The 20073-nt window shown below is 41.6% G+C and overlaps 1 protein-coding gene across 1 annotated transcript in view; it reads left to right on the top strand.

Annotated features, from left to right (window-relative positions):
- Nucleotides 1-16912, top strand: part of tnfaip8l1 (tumor necrosis factor, alpha-induced protein 8-like 1) — a 53951-nt gene extending 37039 nt beyond the window's left edge. The window contains exons 2-3 of the mRNA XM_015971300.3: nucleotides 15605-15884; nucleotides 16413-16912. Coding sequence (XP_015826786.1) covers nucleotides 15613-15884; nucleotides 16413-16701 — 561 coding nt within the window. The 5' untranslated portion in view covers nucleotides 15605-15612 and the 3' untranslated portion in view covers nucleotides 16702-16912. The remainder of the gene's footprint in view (nucleotides 1-15604; nucleotides 15885-16412) is intronic.
- Nucleotides 16913-20073: the final 3161 nt, after the last annotated feature.

The following is a 20073-nucleotide window of genomic DNA, read 5'->3' as shown; positions in this document are numbered from 1 at the left end:
CGGGTTCTGACTGTTGTCTGTGCTTATGCACCAAACTACAGTTCAGACTACCCACCCTTTTTGGAGTCCTTGGAGGAGGTGCTGGAAAGCACTCCTTCTGGTGACTCCCTCATTCCGCTGGGGGACTTTAACGCTCACGTGGGCAACGACAGTGAGACCTGGAGAGGTGTGGTGGGGAGGAACGGCCCCCCTGATCTGAATTTGAGTGGTGTTTGTTGTTGGATATCTGTGCTCGTCATGGCTTGTCTATAACTAACACAATTTTCAGACATAAAGGTGTCCATATGTGCTCTTGGCACCAGGATACCTTAGGCCGCAGCTCGATGATCGACTTTGTTGACATTTCATCTAATCTGCAACCGCATGTCTTGGACACTCGGGTAAAGAGAGAGGCGGAGCTGTCAACTGACCACTACCTGGTGGTGAGTTGGCTTTGATGGTGGGGGAAGATGCCGGTCAGACCTGGCAGGCCAGAAGGTATTGTGAGGGTCTTCTGGGAACGTCTGGCAGAGTCTCCTGTCAGAAGAAGTTTAAATTCTCACCTCGGACAGAACTTCCAAAATGTTCTGGGGGAGGCGGGGGACATGGAGTCCGAGTGAGCCATTTTCCGTGCTTTCATTGTCGAGGTGGCTGACCGGAGCTACGGCCGCAGGGTTGTTGGTGTCTGTCGTGGTGGCAACCCCCAAACCCACTGGTGGACACCAACGGTTAGGGATGCCGTCAAGCTGAAGATAAAGAGTCCTATAGGGTCTGTTTGGCCTGTGGGACTCCAGAGGCAGCTGATGGGTACCGGCAGGCCAAGCGGAATGCGGCCCAGGTTGTCACAGCATGCTGCATAGTGTTGGAACCCAAGTTTTTTTCATTTTTATTCGTGTTTTTTTAGTGGTCGAAGGTTACATTACTAGATTACTGCCTATGTGTATATACATGTACCTATATCATAATTTTCTTCTGATTATCCCCTTAAGTGTTGGTGCTGCTGTAACAAGTGAATTTCCCCACTGTGGGATCAATAAAGTGTATTCTATTCTATTCTTCCTAAAGGATTATTAGGAACACCATACTAATACGGTGTTTGACCCCCTTTTGCCTTCAGAACCGTCTTAATTCGACGTGGCAGTAGCCACATTTACATGCGCATATTTCATCAGATTGAACGCCCAATCAGATAAAAAATTCTGCATGTAAACATGTCAATCAAATATTCTGATCCGATTTGGCCCGATCGGATTGAAATTTCAATTCGATTGAGGGAGGTGGTTTTGTCCGATCATCATTCTGATTGACGTGCATGTACACAGCTATTCGGATTGTTGGGGTAAAATAATGCCCACTGCGCATGTGTGCAACAGCGAGCGGGCCTCTCCGCTGTCATTTGGACTGCCTGACTTCAAAAATGACAGCGTAATCAATGAGCAGAGGCTTTTAAATTTGATAACAAGCCGTCCCGTTTCAGTAATATTTAATTCAGAACTTGCATTTTGTAGAAGTAAAATAAAAATCTGATTATTGCACAAATCACTCGACAAACATTTTCAAATCTGTACTGGAAATACCCAAGTTTATTGTGGAGGTTGCAGCGCACAGATCCCCGTTTCTGTCAGCTTTGAACGCAGCAACTTCTGCAGCAGGTGATGGAGACGCCAGAGACGCTTGTAAAGAAGACAGGATAATATCAGTTTTACAGACCTGATTGGAGGCTGATGTTGGGTAGGAAAACATCCTCGGTTAAATATTCTGGACAACAGTAAAGTCCGTGTTAAAAGCACATTAACGCAGATGACCTGAGATGCGGTTCGTTAATGATGAACACAGGCTTCTAAACTTTCTGAACGTCTTCTGTTGTTTTATTTTAAACAGATTTTTCTCAACAGTTTCAGCTGATTGTCACATGTTAAGAATAATAAGCCACAACAGAGCTCAGTAATAAAACATGAGTCTAAACGCCCCCATCCCCACTCTGCGCCACAGTGCAGCGCAACGGCATATCTGTCACTTCAGACCCACGGACCAGCTGATCAAGAGGCAGAAACATAACCCTCCCTTATTTTAATCAACAATAAAAATGCAGCAAAGCATAGATCTGCAGTTATTCACTGAAGAAAACGTAACTTCTATGAGCAAAATAAAAATATTGAAGTGAATAAATGAATCGGGAAAGCAGGAAGAATTGTTATTTCTGTTTTTACATTTTTCATTTCGTTTCATGGTGTTTGTTTACAATTTTTCTTCCGGGAAAGGCAACTTTCTGCGCATGCTCAACCTATTTAATCGGATTAAATGCTTGATGCATTTATAAGCACGGCATGATCAGATCATTTCAGTTTGTGTCCATGTGAACAGTGATTCAGAAATTCCGATCAACCAAGATTTGAATTGGATTGAGGAAATTTGGTGCATGTAAACATGGCTACTGAGTCAACAAGTTGCTGAAAGCATTCTTTAGAAATGTTTGCTCATATTTATAGGATAGCATCTTGCAGTTGATGGAGATGTGTGGGATGCACATCCAGGGCACAAAGCTCCCGTTCCACCACATCCCACAGATGCTCTATCGGGTTTAGATCTGCTGACTGTGGGGGCCATTGTAGTACAGTGAACTCATTGCCATGTTCAAGAAACCAATTTCAAAAGATTGGAGCTTTATGACATGGTGCATTATCCTGCTGGAAGTAGCCATCAGAGGATGGGTACATGGTGGTCATGAAGGTATGGACATGGTCAGAAACAATGCTCAGGTAGCCTGTGGCATTTAAACCATGCCCAATGGGCACTAAGGGGCCTAAAGTGTACCAAGAAAACATCCCACCACACCATGACACCACCACCACCAGCCTGCACAGTGGTAACAAGGCATGATGGATCCATGTTCTCATTCTGTTTACACCAAATTCTGACTACCATTTGAATGTCTCAACAGAAATCCAGACTCATCAGACCAGCAACATTTTTCCAGTCTTCAACCATCATATTTTGGTGATCTTGTGCAAATTGTAGCCTCTTTTTCCTATTTGTAGTGGAGATGAGTGGTGCCCCGTGGGGTCTTCTGCTGCTGTAGCCCATCCACCTCAAGGTTGTGCATGTTGTGGCTTCACAAATGCTTTGCTGCATTCCTCGGTTGTAACGAGTCACTTCAGATATTAAATAAATAAATATAATAATAATAATAATAATATATGGAATATTAAACATTGAACTAAACTGAATACGAGTTCAACGTACCATTACACCCCTAGTAATGATTGTGGGTTGAGACACCTGAATCAGAATGCGAAAACAGTATGACTCAGTGGATTTAAAAATACACACAGATGATGGAAAAAATCAGAGTATGGGGAAGCTGGCAACTCCTCCTTTTGTTGCATTTTTAAAATGGGAAGTGTGGGTGAAGTTATACTCTGGGGTGACTTGCTCTTTAAGGAAATTATTACTGTTATGTCTATAGCTTGACATTAGATCTATTTTTCTTTTCTTTGCAGCATCTTTCAAAAGATAAAAGCTGAGAAACAAAAGCAATGGGCTCGACCAAAGTTCTGAAGGTCAGTCAATGATCAATGGCTTACTGAGATTGGCGTGCCTCCGTTTCTTTTTATAATGCTTTAAGTGGATTTTTTTTTCATAAATTTCATATCACTCTAGATGAACCCACCTTGTGCACCCAAAGGCCTACAGGGAAATCAAAGAAGAAGCAGACCAACAAAGGAACACCCACCCATTCCCCTTCCCTGCTCACTGTCCATGGTTTTACTCAAGGTTTGGTTCAGATTTTCAAATATTTAAGTAACTGAAAATGGCTAACATGCAATTCATTCTCCCCATAAAAGACTGAAAGAGATTACCTTAAAAAAAGAAACTGAGGTTTGACATTTTACAACAAGTATGAACAACTTAACTACTTAGGGGCAGCAGTAGCTCAGGAGGTAGAGAGGATTGTCCAGAAACCGGAAGGTTGCAGGTTTGATCCCAGCTCCAACCAGAGAGTGCTGCTGTCATGGCCTGCTGAACACTGGCGCCACCGGTCCCTCTGACCACCACCAGCAGGCAAAGCGAGTTAAGTGCCTTGCCCAAGGAAACAACAGCAGCAGATTGTGTTGTGAAGCGCCTTGGGGGCCTTAGAAGGCGCTATACCTATACAGGCCATTTATTCCCATTAATTTCACATTGTTGTCCTTATTATAAATACAGAAATGTATTTGGGATGTTTGAGTTCACATAAACCTTTATAGAAAGATGGAAGTTCATCAAATCATTACCATATTAACATTTTAGGCACAAAGATACTTGACTTCAGTTTTCCTTCAGTTAGATGCTCAACTTTTTCTGTTTATCAACAACAATTATAGATCTGTTGTTACATTTCCTAGCTACAGTTCAGAGTCTAAAAAAAACTTGTATTAAGCCATATAATCTAAAATGTTTTTGTAGATCATCCAGATATGATGAGCCAAGAACCTTCAGGAGCTGAGTGGTCTAAGGAGTCAAATGGAAAGGACAAAACAGGTGCGTGGTTTCCACATTCACACACACGGACAGAGATGTTTTGCTTTCGGACTTCTCAGTCTCCTGGGGAGTGTTGTAAAGCAGTTCCCCGCCAGGACAACAGGGCGTAGCACTGCTCTGTGTTATCCTGCCCAAGATAGTGCATTTAATATTATATAATAAACACAGAAACTGTGCAAATAACAAAAGTCAGCAGGGATAAAAAAGCTGTTTACTTGGTTTGTGGTGATCTTGGTAGTTATAAAGTTTAACAGCTGCAGAAAGGAAGGATTAATGACAAAATGCCTTCATACACCTAGAATGCGTAAGTCTGCTACTGAAGGAACTCTCCAGCTCCGTTGTCAGCTTCACGCTTGGGATGGGAAACATTGTCTAACCCCCAAATTCCACTACCTCCGCTCCGACACGAACGCCGGAGCAAAATCGGTCCCGTTGTAGTCAATCAGAGCAATTCCACTACTGCGGCTGTGCTCCGGCAGTGCGGCGCCGTGCGCCGTCCTCTGTTCCGGCGTCCGGCAAAAATAGAATCGATCCTATTTTCGCCGGACGCCGGAGCACCTCCGCAGTCAATGGACAGAAATCACCATTGCCCAACAGGAAAAGGAGCAAGCACAACTTCCGTTTTTCACAATAAATCGATAAACAAAAGGCGTTTTTTGTTTCATATGCACAGGTTTAACAACTTTTAACAACTATCAGTGGCGGCTGAAGTTTAAATGCACAAAAGTTAGCCATAAATACAGTTTTCACTATCAAAGTAGTCACACTTTGTTGATCCAAACACTGCTGATCTCTACACAAATGATGGGCAGATTAAACAGTTCATGCCGATGCTTCTCCAACACAACGGGTGTTTGGATCTAACTTCCGCGTTTATTGCTCGGACTGTATCGCAAGATCTTGAAAATCCCGCGCATGCTTGTTTGCCCACCTCAGGTCTCCGCACCGGAGCGGAGCCGTTGTAGAGCGCATACCGGTAAAAATTGAGTTCGGAAGCGAGCGGCTGCGGAAGGCGGGGGCGGACCGCAGCGGAGCGGAGCGGAGGTAGTGGAATTTGGGGGTTACAGACGTTTGAAAAACTTGTAGTAAGTAATTTAATTTCAAATATTTCTGTAGGTCCAACCACGCTGAACCAAGGTCCTTCAGGAACTGGAATCTAAGCCCAGATATAAGCCCAGTAGCTATGTATTTGTGTTTATAAATGTAGGTGTCTTTTTGGGGTTGCTGCGTGATGTTCTTGTGCATTGCAGCAGCGCCATGCAGCAGTTTGTTGTCGTAATGTAGTCCCCGGTCTAAAATAACTCCTGTATTCCTTCCTGTTATTTCATTTGCAGGCTGTGATTATTGAGGTCACCAAAAAATAGGATCCTTACAGAGTATTTTTCATCACGTTTTAATATGAAATGCTAGCTAAAGCTAACCAAATATTGCCATCTTAGGAAATTGACTGGGCTGGTTAGAAAAGGGGTTTTCCCACTGATCCAAGTCTGTAACCTTGCACTGCAAGATGAATTTTTGCAAGATTTGGAGTTTTCTGGATGGACCGGACACGGACTGAGCTGTGAGCTCCCGGCTGCTGAGTTTTGTGTGTAGGGAGGGGCGGGTGCTCTATTTGACTGGCCAATCACAGAGCGTGAAGACAGTCAGTTACCCAATGAGGATTTTCCTTCAGCACGATTACAGATATTTACGATTTTTACTCGTTTCACTTGTCAAAAATGCTTTATCCGTACCGGATACTCTTCTGAAACGAGTATCCGGCTCATCCCTAATCCAAACAGTCAGAATTGAAAACACAACCTAAACATGATGTCATGACTTTAACTAATAAAAGCATGTTTCTTTTTTTTTTTTTTTTTTGTTACAGACATGGATCAACAGGATTTAACCTCTAAGAAATTCAACCGAAAGATTTGGAGCAAATCTGGGAAAGAAGCGGTTTGGCAACAGCTTGGTCGGTACATCACTCTTGAAAGAGTTCCTGGTAAAATGCTGTGTGTGAAAGCACTCAGTACAGAGACAGCACTTTAGAACAGAAGTTGGAAAGATGTAAAAAACTGCATCTATAACCACATCCCTGATCAAAAAAGAAAAAGGCTGTAGTTTTTGCGTTAAAAGCAGCAGGAGCTGAGTTAATGCATGTAATGTTACAAGCAGAGCATTTAATGATACCTAGTTATTTTTATTTTATGAGACATTGGAAATATGTTAAAAACTATAATTATAACAGCATTGCAGATCAAAAATGTTACAAGCAGAGCATTTTATGGTACCTAAAGATATTTAAATTTTATTACATGTTGGAAAGATGTTAAAAACTATAAGTAGAACAGCATCACAGTAGCATTGCAGGGATTAATCGTTTTGACTATTAACCCTGGTTAACCCCAGGTAAATAGATCTTCAACACCATCAAACTAAAACAAAAAGACAATAGCGTAACTCGTAAGTACAAAAACAAAACTGAGACTGAACACGCGCCCGCAGCAGAAGCATGATCAGTGAAAACAACCATCGGGACTCCTCCATTTCTACCTCGGAAGAGGTTGAATTCTCCTGTGTGGGAATAGTTTAGATATATTAGATATCATCCCACACAGGAGACTTCAACCGCTTCTTAGGTGGAAATGGAGGAGCCCCGAAGGTTGTTGTCACTGGTTCTGCTTCTGCTGCGTGAGCACGTTCAGTTTCACTTTTGTCTTTGTCCATGAGGGTCATGCCATAGTCCTTTTTTTATTGTTGGTGTGGTAGACATCTTTAAGGGGGGTTATCAGGGGTTAATAGTCAAACTGGTTAATCTCTGCAAGCCTACATCACAGCTCAAAAAAGAAAAAAAACTGTAGTTGATACGTTTTATTTTAAAAGCAGCAGAAGCTGAGTTAATGCATGCAATGTTAAATGCAGAGCATTTAATGGTACCTAAAGTTGTATTAATTTATTAGAAGTTAGAAATATGTCAGAACTACTAGTAGAGCAGCATCACAGCTCAAAAAGAAAATAAAAACAATATTTGAAAATTTTATTTTTCAAAGCAGAAGGATCTGAGTTCATTTATGTAATTTTATGCACCGTGTTTACTTTATTTGGTATCTAAAATTTATATTTTATCAGCAGATGAATTAGAAAGATTTTAAAAACTGCATGTATAACTGCATTTTAGCTCAAAAAAGAAAAAAGTAAACATATTCAATTTTAAAAGAAACAGGAGCTGAGTTCATATATGTATGTAATGTTTAAAGGTGCCCAAAGTTTATTTTAGTTCAACTGTTGCAGTCACAATTGCAAAGTTTAATGAAATCCTTTTTACTTCAATAAAATAACTACTTTGTAGTAATTTCTGTCATGTTTCCTGTTATTTATGTTCTGTAACTAAGATTTACAGGGAGCTGCACGGCTGAATGCAGTTTGAATCCAGCTTAGTCTTTATGGTGGTTGCATATTTTTCCTATGTATGTCTGGGTTCCTCCAGGATAATTTGATACCTTTCACCATCCAAAATCATTCTATGTTTATTAGTCGATGAGCCGATACCAATATTTGATATTAATATCACTGCTTCTGCAGTACTGCAGAAGTTGTACCGATCTGTCGTGGTGAAGAGAGAGCTGAGCCACAAGGCAAAGCTCTCGATTTACCGGTCGATCTATGTTCCTACCCTCACCTATGGTCATGAGTTTAGGGTAGTGACTGAAAGAACGAGATTGCAGATACAAATGGCCAAAAATAGTTTTCTCCGCAGGGTGGCTGGGCTCTCCCTTAGAGACCCGCTGCTCCTCCACATCGAGTGGAGCCAGTTGAGGTGGCTAGGGCTTCTGGTTAGGATGCTTCCTGGACGCCTCCCTGGTGAGGTTTTCCGGGCACGTCCAACCGGGAGAAGGCCTAAAGGAAGACCCAGGACACGCTGGAGATACTATGTCTCATGGCTGGCCAGGGAACGCTTTGGGATTCCCCCGGAGGAGCCGGCCCAAGTGGCTCGGGAGAGGGAAGTCTGGGCTCCCTTGTTTAGGCTACTGCCCCCACGACCCAACCCCGGATAAGCGGACGACAATGGATGGATGGATGGATGATATCACTGTTATGGCCGATAGCTGATATTTGCTGATACAGATATACTGACATGCTTCTAAAATAAGCAAATTTTGTACTGATTGAAAATTATTAAAGCTGAATTTACGTTGTTATGTACACACACCACACACATTTACGCTTATGAGAATATTAAAATAACTGTCACATGGCTAAACAAATACACACCACCCCCCTAACCATCTGAAACAGATAAACAAATGGAAACAAAATGGAAAAAAAATATTTGTTGTTAATATTGACCAAGTTTTATTTATCGGACCAATACCAATATGTTAAAAATAACTTATTGATGCAGATTGTGCATCCCTAATGTTGATGATTGTCTGTCCTTTTAGTTTGCAGCATTTGTGTGGTGCCTCGATGAACTGTTACCTGCTCAGACTTCACCGCACAACTTGGAATAGGGAATTACAGAAAAAATCCTTATCTAATATTATTTAAGCTAAATCCTGGTGAAGGTTCTCCGAAATGCAGTTTGTGTTATTCCTTGTAGATTTGGGTTGAGGCAACTGAGTTGTTTTTGTTATTTGAATATGTTTCACTTCTTATTTGAGGAGCTTTGTCAATTCTGACCAGAATAAGGAGAGGGATAAGCTCCAAAATCACACTACAATACTTGGGCTTGATGCTCCACTCATTCCACTTTAATATTACAAAGCTCTTTGGATTAGAAGCAAAACATTTTGAAAGTATAAAGAAAATCTAGCAACTTACACACTCAAACAAGAAAATAATTAAGCTAATATATTTTATTTTTTCTTAAGAAAAACTAAACAAAAATTTTAAACTGATAGAGTATTTTATAGGCAAACATTAAAAGCTTCTCTGTGATTCAAGATGTTAAAATTTTACTTTGCTATTGCCAATTTGATAATAAACAAGTGTTACATATTTGTAAAAACAGTTTGATTAGTTAAAATTGCTTTGAAAGTTTAAGAATTTTTAATTTTTCATGTTGAAATTTAATCAAAAATTGGTTAGGGAGGAAATACAGAATTGTGAGGACATCACCTAATCTGCCTAGCAACGGTTGTGGGTCCTCACAAGTACACCAAATAAATATTTTTTTTACTTTGATTTTTCAACAATTTGAAGTGAGATTCTGACTCTTCACTCACATCTAGTGTCAGATTTTCATGGCCCAACACTACAGCTATGCAGGAAGTGGATGTCCTCACAAAGATAGGTAGGGTCAGTGTCCTCACAAGTATATATATACATGTATGTGTGTGTGTGTGTGTGTGTGTGTGTGTGTGTGTGTGTGTGTGTGTGTGTGTGTGTGTGTGTGTTTGGGGGAGGGTACGTTGGAACTTTGTCCCCCCCAGTTTGAAAATCCTATCTGCGCCCCTGTTCTTAGGGGTACAAGAAATAACTTCTGGGTCACTCTTGTTTACTGGCTTCAGTTCTTTAAACAATTCTGGAGCTTTTTGCCCAACAGTATTGAATTACAAATGCCAGCACAGCAGCGTTAGCTCTGCGCAGACTCTGCAACCTCGCAAAGGATTTTAAAGAGTGACATCCCTTTTTAGCCATTTTGGAAGGAGAAAAACCTACAACCCCCAGACAACTGTGAAGGAAATCTGTTTCAATGTAACTTTCCTTCAACCATGATTGAGACATATGACTGTGTTGTGATTATTTCACTGTAATATCCTTTACATATTGCTCCTTCACACAAGAGCTATTAGTACGTTTATCTTTAATTTCTTAGAGATGCAACACACACTTTTACTTTAATTTGTTGTGCAGATGGTTTTATTCCAAGTGACTACAAGTTACCTAACATGTATTTGTCCTGTGGAAGGAAACCAGCTACCCTAAGGAAACATGCTAACTCCTCCCAGAAATTGGCACCCGGGATTTGGAATGCTACCATGCAGCTTATTTTATTTTATTTTATTTTATTTTTTGTGGCTTGGCTCTTCATAACTTTGCTTGGCAGCTGCTGAGAGGACCCCGTTGCTGATTCTTTAGACAAAATTGCAGGAGTTCCTATTAAAGCTTTTGCATCTCTTGGCTTTTCCAATTGATGCCTGTAAGTAAAGGCACAGTCCAGAGGTGCTAATTAAGATTGAAGACCTTGGTAAAAGCTGTTTGAGTGCTCAGTATAATAAAAAGTATTATTGTTATTATTCAGATTTTTGGGAGCGACTCACCTTTTGTTCTTTTTTCCACTCTGAAGTCTTTTGATGTCACTATCTCCTCCCTGACTACTGCAAACAGAAATTTTGGACAGGTTAGTTAAACTTTGACATCCTTCTCCTGTACGTTACTCTGGAGTGAGGCCAAATGCACACAGGCTTCTTGTTTGTATACACAACTACGACAGCCAAATACTCACTTCCTTAGTCTTTCCTCCTCCTCCTCTTCTTTTCTGTTGCGCACCGGCAGGCTGCACGGTTGACAGCTGTGATGGCTCTGGTCGTCGACGAGAGTGGAATTTAATGAGCACTATGAAGTCTCTTTCCCATTGCAGAAAGTGGTCTGCTCATTATCCATCAGCTCTCCTCCAAACGGACACACTTCCATCAGAGACCAAAAGAGGGGTGTAAATACAGAAGGGTTCCGATATGAGATTCTCTCCTGCAGTTTGACCAAAATGGACCGAGCGGCGCTGTGACTTGCATTCACTTAGAAATAAGGACTTCAAACTCCTCTTTTTTTCCTAGTCTAATTACTAATGATGGTGTCTTTGTTGCACGTTTCACACAGATTGCATCAGAGGAGGATTGCAGCTCAGTAAGTTAGTTACAACTTTTTTAAAAGAGTCAGTGGGGATCAGTAAAGTCACGATTATACATCTAGTCGTGGCCACCAGATCGTTAGATTCAACTGGAATCACTTAAAACTGATCTCTCACTCATCTCCTATATAGTTTTTTTTTTTTTTTTTTTTTTGTTGTTGACACCCCCTCTCTGCTTTCTCTCCCACGTTTCTGTTCTTGCCTCCCCTTGTGTGTCTCCTTTCTGGGAGGCATCCTGCTGACACTCTCCAAGGAGTCTTATTGATATGCTTAGAGAGGCATTGCAGACGGAGAGAAAGGGAGGAATGAAAGTCACAAACTGCAGCAGCAGATTCACCGCTTTCCTTCTAGTACCATCAACAGTAAAAATCACAACTCCCCCTCAGCAGGGAGCTCACAGCTCTTTTTTTGTCTTCTGCACTAATACCACGTCTCCTGAATTTGGACTGTAATTACTCTGTTGTGTGAGGATTTACTGTCTTTTGAGCTGATGTCTAATTAATCATGGGGCTTCTTGCACGTGGAGAAATATATCCCAACTATTAACTTTCGTGACATAAATGGGACACTTAAGCAAATGTTTTGTTTTTACTGCTGCAGTCACATGTGACAGTATTTTATCTATGTGAGACTCAACGACAGAAAATCGATTCCAACTGTTGAGTCTGGGTTCTATTTCTGACATACTGAAGCCATTTTTCTTCTATTCATATGTCATTTTCTGAAGTTTTGTGCACTCATATCAAATGTATTGTTTAATATTATATCAGCATAGGAAGTGATTTACTTTGAGTTTCAGCTGCAGTGGAAAACATTACACATCTGATTTAGCACACAAACATAATTTAGGACAAAAGAGAAAAACATTAATTGATTGGTTATCCAAAAAATGTATTTTTTCTTCTCAGCCTCTGTAATATGTTGGTTACATAAAAGATCTGCAGATGTCACCTTTTTCTTGCGGGAAATCATTGCTCACCATTTTCATGAATTACTAAAATCAGTTGGATATTTTTTTTGTTTTTTGGATTTTTAAATCCGACTTTAGTGGTATTTTTAAAGAAACGACCCTAAAGTTCATCAGATGTTACAGTGATGATTACATGCACTCTCTCTAAATCCCTCAAATATTTTGATGCCTAATTTTCTTTGTGAAAATCATCTTTCCATAGGAGCAAATAGAAATTTTAATGATGAACCAACATGGTTTTAATTGGTACAACCAAGTGTAGGACAAGTTGTCAAGTTTATTAAGTGCTGGTTTGGTGAGAAGCTGTTTTTTACTTGTTCTTCTGGAAATACACTTAGTTTCACATGCAGGCTGAAGGTGCTTCTGGCTGGTGAAAGAAAATGGATGGGAAACGCTTGAGTTAGAAAAAGCCACACAGATGTACATCACACTGTAAATTAACCGTCATGGACTCTCCCATCTTGGGACCAGGAGAGAGCAGAGCATGTCTCGGCAGGTAGAAGCTAACCATTAGCATTAGCAACTCTACAACATGTATTGTTGTTTGTGGAGATAAATCATCAGCGTTGCAGAGCAAACTGAGTCTCTCAGTGTGTTTACGTGCCAATCATATAACTGAACTTTAATGATGAATTTAACCGTAACTCATTCACTGCCAGCCGTTTCCTGATCAGAAAAGCCCTTCGCTGCCAGAGTTTTTTTTTTTTTTTTACGTTTTCACTGTTTTTTAAGTCACAGAACATTCTGCTCTATGATGATGTCAACACCAAAACAAAGAGGAGGCTCACCTCTTACATCGGGAAGAATCTGCGCGTTTCGAGCGTTATCCGTTCTTTCATAATCCGTTGTCGAGTTGTGATCGGCAGAAGCTTTTCCGGTTAGCACCTCATTTTTTTTACAGCAGTGGCCCAAAACGATCTATGGATTTTCTGTTTCATGATCATGTGACGTGTGATGTACGCGGATAAAGTTCGGCTTCAGAGCTGGGATGTTTGTTTACACGGTGCGGGAGACGCCAACACGGGGGGGGGGGGAAATGCAATTGACGACTTTAGTTTTTTTGTGACTTTTTTGTAGACGTTTTTTTGACAGTGAAAGGTTGGATTTAAAATGACTTTTGTCATCAATGACAGTTAGTGAGTTAAATAGATTAACGTTGTTTTTTTAAATTCATGTAAACACGTTAGTCTTACTGAAGGTAAACTGGTTCTAACCGTGCTGAAGCACTCTAATGATGCGGTAGGAAACAGACTGCATCTGCACGTAAACGGGTCGGTCGAAATATCGCCACAAAGTAGCAAGTCTAACACCTTCAAACATTACAGTACCAAATAAGCTGTGCTGCAGCGTTGTTGTTGTCCATTTCTTCTGCCATTGTGCATATCCTATTTTAACTTCGTCTGCTACACTCCAGCTTGCGTTTGTTTACTATTTGTATTCCCAAGCTAACAGGAAGAATGGCGACACTAAAGAGTGCACGTCGCCACCTACTGTACCAGAGTGGAACAAACTTCATTGGAGGGTTGGGTTTTCTAGCGTATATGCAAACTAGGATTAAGGCCCCAAGTTTATTACTTCAGATCAACCTAGATAGACAAAGATGCACATGAAAGTACACTGAGTGGTTGAGTCACGTTGCTGTTAGCCAGTCAGTGGCGAGATTTCCGGATATCAGGAATAATAAAAAGAAACACTCCATATTCTGCCGTTTTCTGCTCCTCACCTCCTGCTAACTTATGCTTCCTTAAAAAGAGCACTAGAGCTTTTTCTCCATAGAGAACAGCACACAAGACATTAATTTATACCAAGACTACTGCAAATGTATTAAAAATAATGAGTTTAGCTTTAAACTCCAAACAACATTTGAAGTTACTACATGTCTGTTTTTTATTTTTGAGCCAGATAAATAATGCAAGAGTTGTTGAATACAAATGTTTAAAGGACAATTTGACTTCATGAACAAAGCATATTCTCAAAGGGACCATTGTTATGTTGTCCTGTAATACTAGCAAGTACACACCAGGTCTAAATACTTAGTATGATGGACCCAGAATAGTTTCTCACAGAGAAAGGTGGAAAATGGCTTTATACCTCCACCTCTAGTGTTTAGACGATGGGGAAAAGCACCACCACCTCCATTCAGTGTTCATCTAAAATCTAGATTTGCGTCTGCAAAGGCTGCAAATTATGATTCACATTGTTTTTGTGCTCATTAAACCATTTACGGAGCCTTTGTAGACTGATTCATGGTCATCCTTGAAGAGTCCAGTTCAGCAGGAAAGAGATGTTTCATCAAAGGATGGGGTTGATCATTAAAAAGTTGATTTGCTCTGAGCCTTCCCTCGGAGCGAAAGGGTGCACCTAAAACATACCAATGAAAAAGCTCGCATGGTGCATCTGAGCTTCGGTAGGCTCTGAACACTCCAGAAAGCGCAATCTTGTTTCTTTTTTTGGTAGTTTTGTAAAACTACATCTTTGACTTGGTTGACATGAGAAGAGTAGCCCTTTACAAAGCCTCCCTCTCTCTGTGACTCTCATTCTTCTGCGATGGAATAGAAAGGCAGGCGGTGGTGGAAAACTTCTTTTTGTTGCCTGTTTTTTTGTTTGCGTACTCTCAGGTGATCCTTGGAGACTTGTGAAGGTTAGCTAGGGAGTGCGCCGGAAAATAGATTTGTTTTATCTTTTCTCTTTTATTTTTTAATGCAGACTGTATAAACCTGCTGTGAGAGCTGGCAGTGACCTCCTACTATTCATGAGCTTTTTATCAAGGTCTCAGACTGTCACAGTCACTGTCACTGTGTGTGTGTCTCACTTGGCAAGCAAACACAAAAGATTGCACATAAAAATCAAGCCCTACACACACACATACGGTTGGTTTGATTTGGTTGTGTGTGTGTGTGTGTGTCCTGCTTACCAAACACGCAGACCATGTTCTCTGGGTGGATTCAGCTGATGAGGCGTCCAGATTACATGGCTGCACTGTAGTTGACTTTACTCCTACACGCATAATGACACATTCTTCTTCTAACTACCAAGCCAGAGGGGGTGCTGGGACTAATTTGACAGCTGCCACGGCTCATTATCTGATAAAAGAGACACTTCTTGGCCCCACAGTTGAAGCAGTATCAGTGTAGATGTTATTCGTAATAACCTCACACATCGCGGGCCGCCAAGGCAATGCATGATCAAAGTGAATATCTAAGAAAAAGCTTTTTACATTTCTGATTATAAGTCAAACAGAAGCATCTCCTGATTTAACCTTTAACTAGCGCCGCTGTCCCTTTTGTCTCAACCCCCCACAGACTCGAGCATGGACTCCTTCAGCACCAAGAGCTTGGCCCTGCAGGCGCAGAAGAAGCTGATGAGCAAGATGGCCACCAAGAGCATGGCCAATCTCTTTATAGACGACACCAGCAGCGAGGTGCTGGACGAGCTGTACCGCGTCACCAAGGAGTACACGCGCAACCGCAAAGAGTCGCAGAAGATCATTAAAAACCTGATCAAGATGGTGGTGAAGCTGGGAGTGCTCTACAGAAACAACCAGTTTAACAGTGAGGAGCTGATCGTGGTGGACAACTTCAGGTGAAGCCGCGTCTGTTTTAAATGATGAAACGATCAGTTTAGTGTTTCATCAAGCTCTTAAAGATGAAAGCTTCATATTATGATTGTTTCACTCAAGCAGGCCTGGCTGGAGTTTTACATCGTGTCGTGTTTCAGGAGTTGACAGACCTTGGGAAAGAACAAGCTGGTTGTTTTTTTATGAGAAACTGCAGCATAAGTGATTTCTGTGTGCTGATGGAAGCAGCTTAATGAAATTGACTTTAATACATCAGTTTGTATATTTTTCACTAAAACAGTCAAAGTCAGCTTGGAGGCCCGTAGGAGCCGATATAAGTGTTCGGTCTGGAGGATGTGGATTGTGTTAGCGTGGAGACGTGTGGCTGTGCAGAGCAGAGCTGCAGCTACTGTATGAGATGCTGTGAAAGTTTTCTAAAGAAAATCACAAGACAGCAGTTTCTATTTTTACTTCCAGTTGCTGCTCTGGTCAGAGTTAGAAATGTGACAGCTCTTCTCTCTTTCTCTCTCTCTCTCTCTCTTGCCATCTCGCAGGAAGAAGGTCCACACTCTGGCCATGACGGCGGTCAGTTTCCACCAGATCGAGTTCACCTTCGACCGCCGTGTCATGAGCTCCATTTTGAACGACTGCCGAGAGCTGCTGCACCAGGCCATCAAACGCCACCTGACGGCCAAGAGCCACTCGCGGGTCAATCACGTCTTCAATCACTTCGCCGACTGTGACTTCCTGGCGGCCCTGTACGGGCCCTCCGAGGTCTACCGGGCCCACCTGCAGAGGATCTGTAACGGGGTCAATAAGATGCTGGACGAGGGGAACCTCTGACCTCTGTGTGTCTCCACTTCAGGCACGTTTACCTCTCATCATCCCTTCATGTTGGATATTCTGTTGTTTTTCTTTTTTTTTTTAACGACAATCATGAACATTTGTACTTTTTATGTACTGGTCTGTGGTGCTTTCCAGATACTGTAACACCGATATTCTCTTCCTACATTTATCCAAAGACTGCTCCTTAAACAACCTGTTTGGTTTTCTGTCTTTTATATAAATGAATGTAAAACTTTATGCTCTTATCAGTATATTCACGAGTAGGAGCCTTGACAACTGTGCCTTGAAACACATATTTTATCGTTTTTTCCAAGGACTCCTTGGCTCTTTTCTTTTGTTAAAACCATAAATCAAGGCACAAGCCTTCAGGTTTTATCTTTATTATGTGTCTGTTAGGGACATGCACCTAGAGAGGGGGAAATTATCTAGCAAGGGTTTTGGAGAAGTGATTATTTCTTTATGTTCTTCTAAAAGTAGTGTTGCACTTAATCCTGAACAAGCGCTGTACTGTACCTCCCTGCAGTAATGATACCATGTGAGGCACAGCTGCTGGCTAATCCTGCTTAGCCTGCATTTTGCCGCTCTCACCACCACCGAGCATTGATGTTCGGAAAGAGAGGCCAGGAGTTTATTTATAAGGCAAATTGTAATGGTCTGTTTTCTGGCTGTTACAGGAAACAAAGTATTTGGGTTAAAGGACCAGAAATATGAAGGTATTTGTTTGCGCTGTCGATTACTTTGAGTTGTGTTCTCATGAGGCCAGTAATCATCACACTGGGGAAGCAGCATGACTTGGCAACAGGTGTGAAGCTTGCTCGGGCATTTTTATCAAAGGGAAATTGATATAAGCTGAAAGAAGTTGCCATAAAAGATGTTTGAGCCCAGGGCAGCCTTCGATTCATCCTAAAAGCACAAAAACTCTGGTTCTGATTCCGTCAGATCTGAACTAAAACGACTTCCTGCGAGCCATCAGATGAAAATCTGGTGGAAAGCGTGACTCCTCGTCTGTGTAGAGGACTGGGATAGGTATAGAAAACCGGAGCAGAGACAAACACGCAGCAACCTCTCAGCAATTACAGCTCCCCACTCCGAGGTGCCATAATGGCCTGGAGCTTGCCTCTGTCGAGCAGCTACTCCATGTCCCCACGTTGCAGCCCCACGTGATGCGACGGCGGTAGCCGTCTCCGTTTGCACGGACCAGAAGTGAACGATGCTGTTCCTCCTCTTTATAAGTGGTGTGTGTAGAGCTACAACTATCCCTCTGTAACCTCACGCCCTTCCTTTTTGTCAATGTGCTTTTTATCACCGACTCTCTGAGAGATTGTTTCATGCTGCAGCCTCATTTTGTATTCTGTGTGTGTGTGTGTGTGTGTGAGAGAGAGAATTGGAAATTGAGCCATGTAATAAGTGCTGTGCTTCCCCAGAAAGGATTGCTGAAACTAACTTATTCCTCAGCAGCTCAGCCAAAGAAATAGGAGGGATGTTATTCAAAATGCAGTCCCTTTCAGAATAATGTTACCCACCTGCTAATCGCTAATGCGCTCTTGATAATAAAGATGGTGACTTGGGTTTTCAGCCTGTTTTTACTCGCTTTTTAAATATTTAGAGGACTTGCAGGACTAAAGTCTTGTTAGCTGGAGCTGTTTGACTGCATCATTTTGGAAAGCTTTGAAGTAAATCCTTCCCCTCCGAAGAGTCGGTTTTAATTGTCTTTCTGTACTTTTTACTCCATTCACATCTCAGGGATAGCTTAAACCTAAAAGTGTAAAATGTGCTCTGAAACACCACGAGCCACTGCATCAGCCTGACTTACTTCTCTTACACGCCCACACTTAAGGTTATCTTCGTGTTGCTTTTGGACATTTGTGAATTATTTTCTTTATGTACATACAAATGTTCCTTTGTGTCTCTGTATTGTATTCCTACATGACAAATATGTTACATGCTACTTTTTATAAAATGACTAAACCTTTGTCTGTTTTTATTTATGGCTTTAGTCATGCCCTGTTGTCTTTTCCAATCAGTGTGTCGGATGTCAGAGATTTTTTTTCCGGCCAGATCGGGACTGACTAATCTGAGTGTCTGACCTGAATTTAGTCGGCCAAATCCCTTCCTGCTCTCCGCATTGTTGGGAAGCCACAGAAGAAAACACAAACCCATCTGACTGACAAACAGCTCGGGTCAGTTCTTTCCACTCGCCAGTCCCTTTTCGCTGCGTAAATGGTCAAAGGTAGAGCAGGAAATGAGTAATCTGGAAAGACTTTGTGCTTCTGTTTTGGGATATTTAAACATCCAGCTGAGCTGCAGTTTAATTCCAAGCCCCCTGTGTATACTCTTTTTGGCTTTAATGTGCTCCGCTACAGTTTTGAAACTTTTGGAACGATAATACGGCTCATAGGATCGTTAGTGTACATCAAAGCCTGCTGCAAAGCTGTGTTCATTTATCTTCTTGTTGGATCATTATGTCAACATAAATGTCTGTGCACGACTTCAGAGTGCTGTATTGATACACCTGTGTGTGGTCCTTTCCTCAAAGTAACGTCAACCTGAAAATGTTGTGCTTGTTTGGTTAAAGTTTTCAGGATTCGCCGTGTGTCTCAATCATTTCACAAAAATGAACATTTCTTGATGACAGTCACGATGTGATTATCTGAGGATGTGAAGGGGACTCTTAATAGATTTTTTTTTTTGTTGAAGCTAGCTTCCAGTGGGGTATAATTATCATTTCTACATAATGAAGTGAGTACAAATGAGGCGGCCTGCATTCTGAAGAGGGAGACGTGCCTTGCAGCTTCATTCCTCTCACGTTTGGTCATTTGAGCTTAGGCAAAGGGATGTTTTGGCCACTTTGAAGTGTGTTTCTGTGAGGAACATAAATAATCTTACTCGTCGTGGTTCACTTCCAGACCTTCCTCTGCTTTGGGAAATGGAGATTGTGCCTCACAGAACTACGAGTCTGAGCCAAGATCAAAGTGTATTGTTGCCAACTTAAAGTGCCTCAGATCTCCAATTGTTCTCTGCAATTAATGTTACACAACTTTTTTTAACCATTCCACCACCTTTAACTTTGTATCACATGGAATTACGAAGTCAGTTGTTTAGTAACATTCCCTTCAGGGATCATACTAGGACTAGGGTATTTGGTCGGACCGGGACTTGTGGTTAACTCATGATGATTAGTTGTAACTCAGGAGAATAAATGGCCTGTTTTTGTATAGCACCTTCTTAGGGTTCTACAACCCCCCAAGGCGCTTCACACCACAACCGGTCATCCGCCTATGCACACGCTGGCGATGATGAGCTGTGATGTAGCCTCAAGACTGCTGAACACTGGCGGCGCCGGTCCCCCCCGCCCCCGACCATCACCAG

The sequence above is a fragment of the Nothobranchius furzeri genome, chromosome 8 (assembly GCF_043380555.1).
Source record: "Nothobranchius furzeri strain GRZ-AD chromosome 8, NfurGRZ-RIMD1, whole genome shotgun sequence".
In the NCBI taxonomy this organism is placed as follows: Eukaryota; Metazoa; Chordata; class Actinopteri; order Cyprinodontiformes; family Nothobranchiidae; genus Nothobranchius; species Nothobranchius furzeri.
This window is presented reverse-complemented; position numbering and strand designations above follow the sequence as displayed.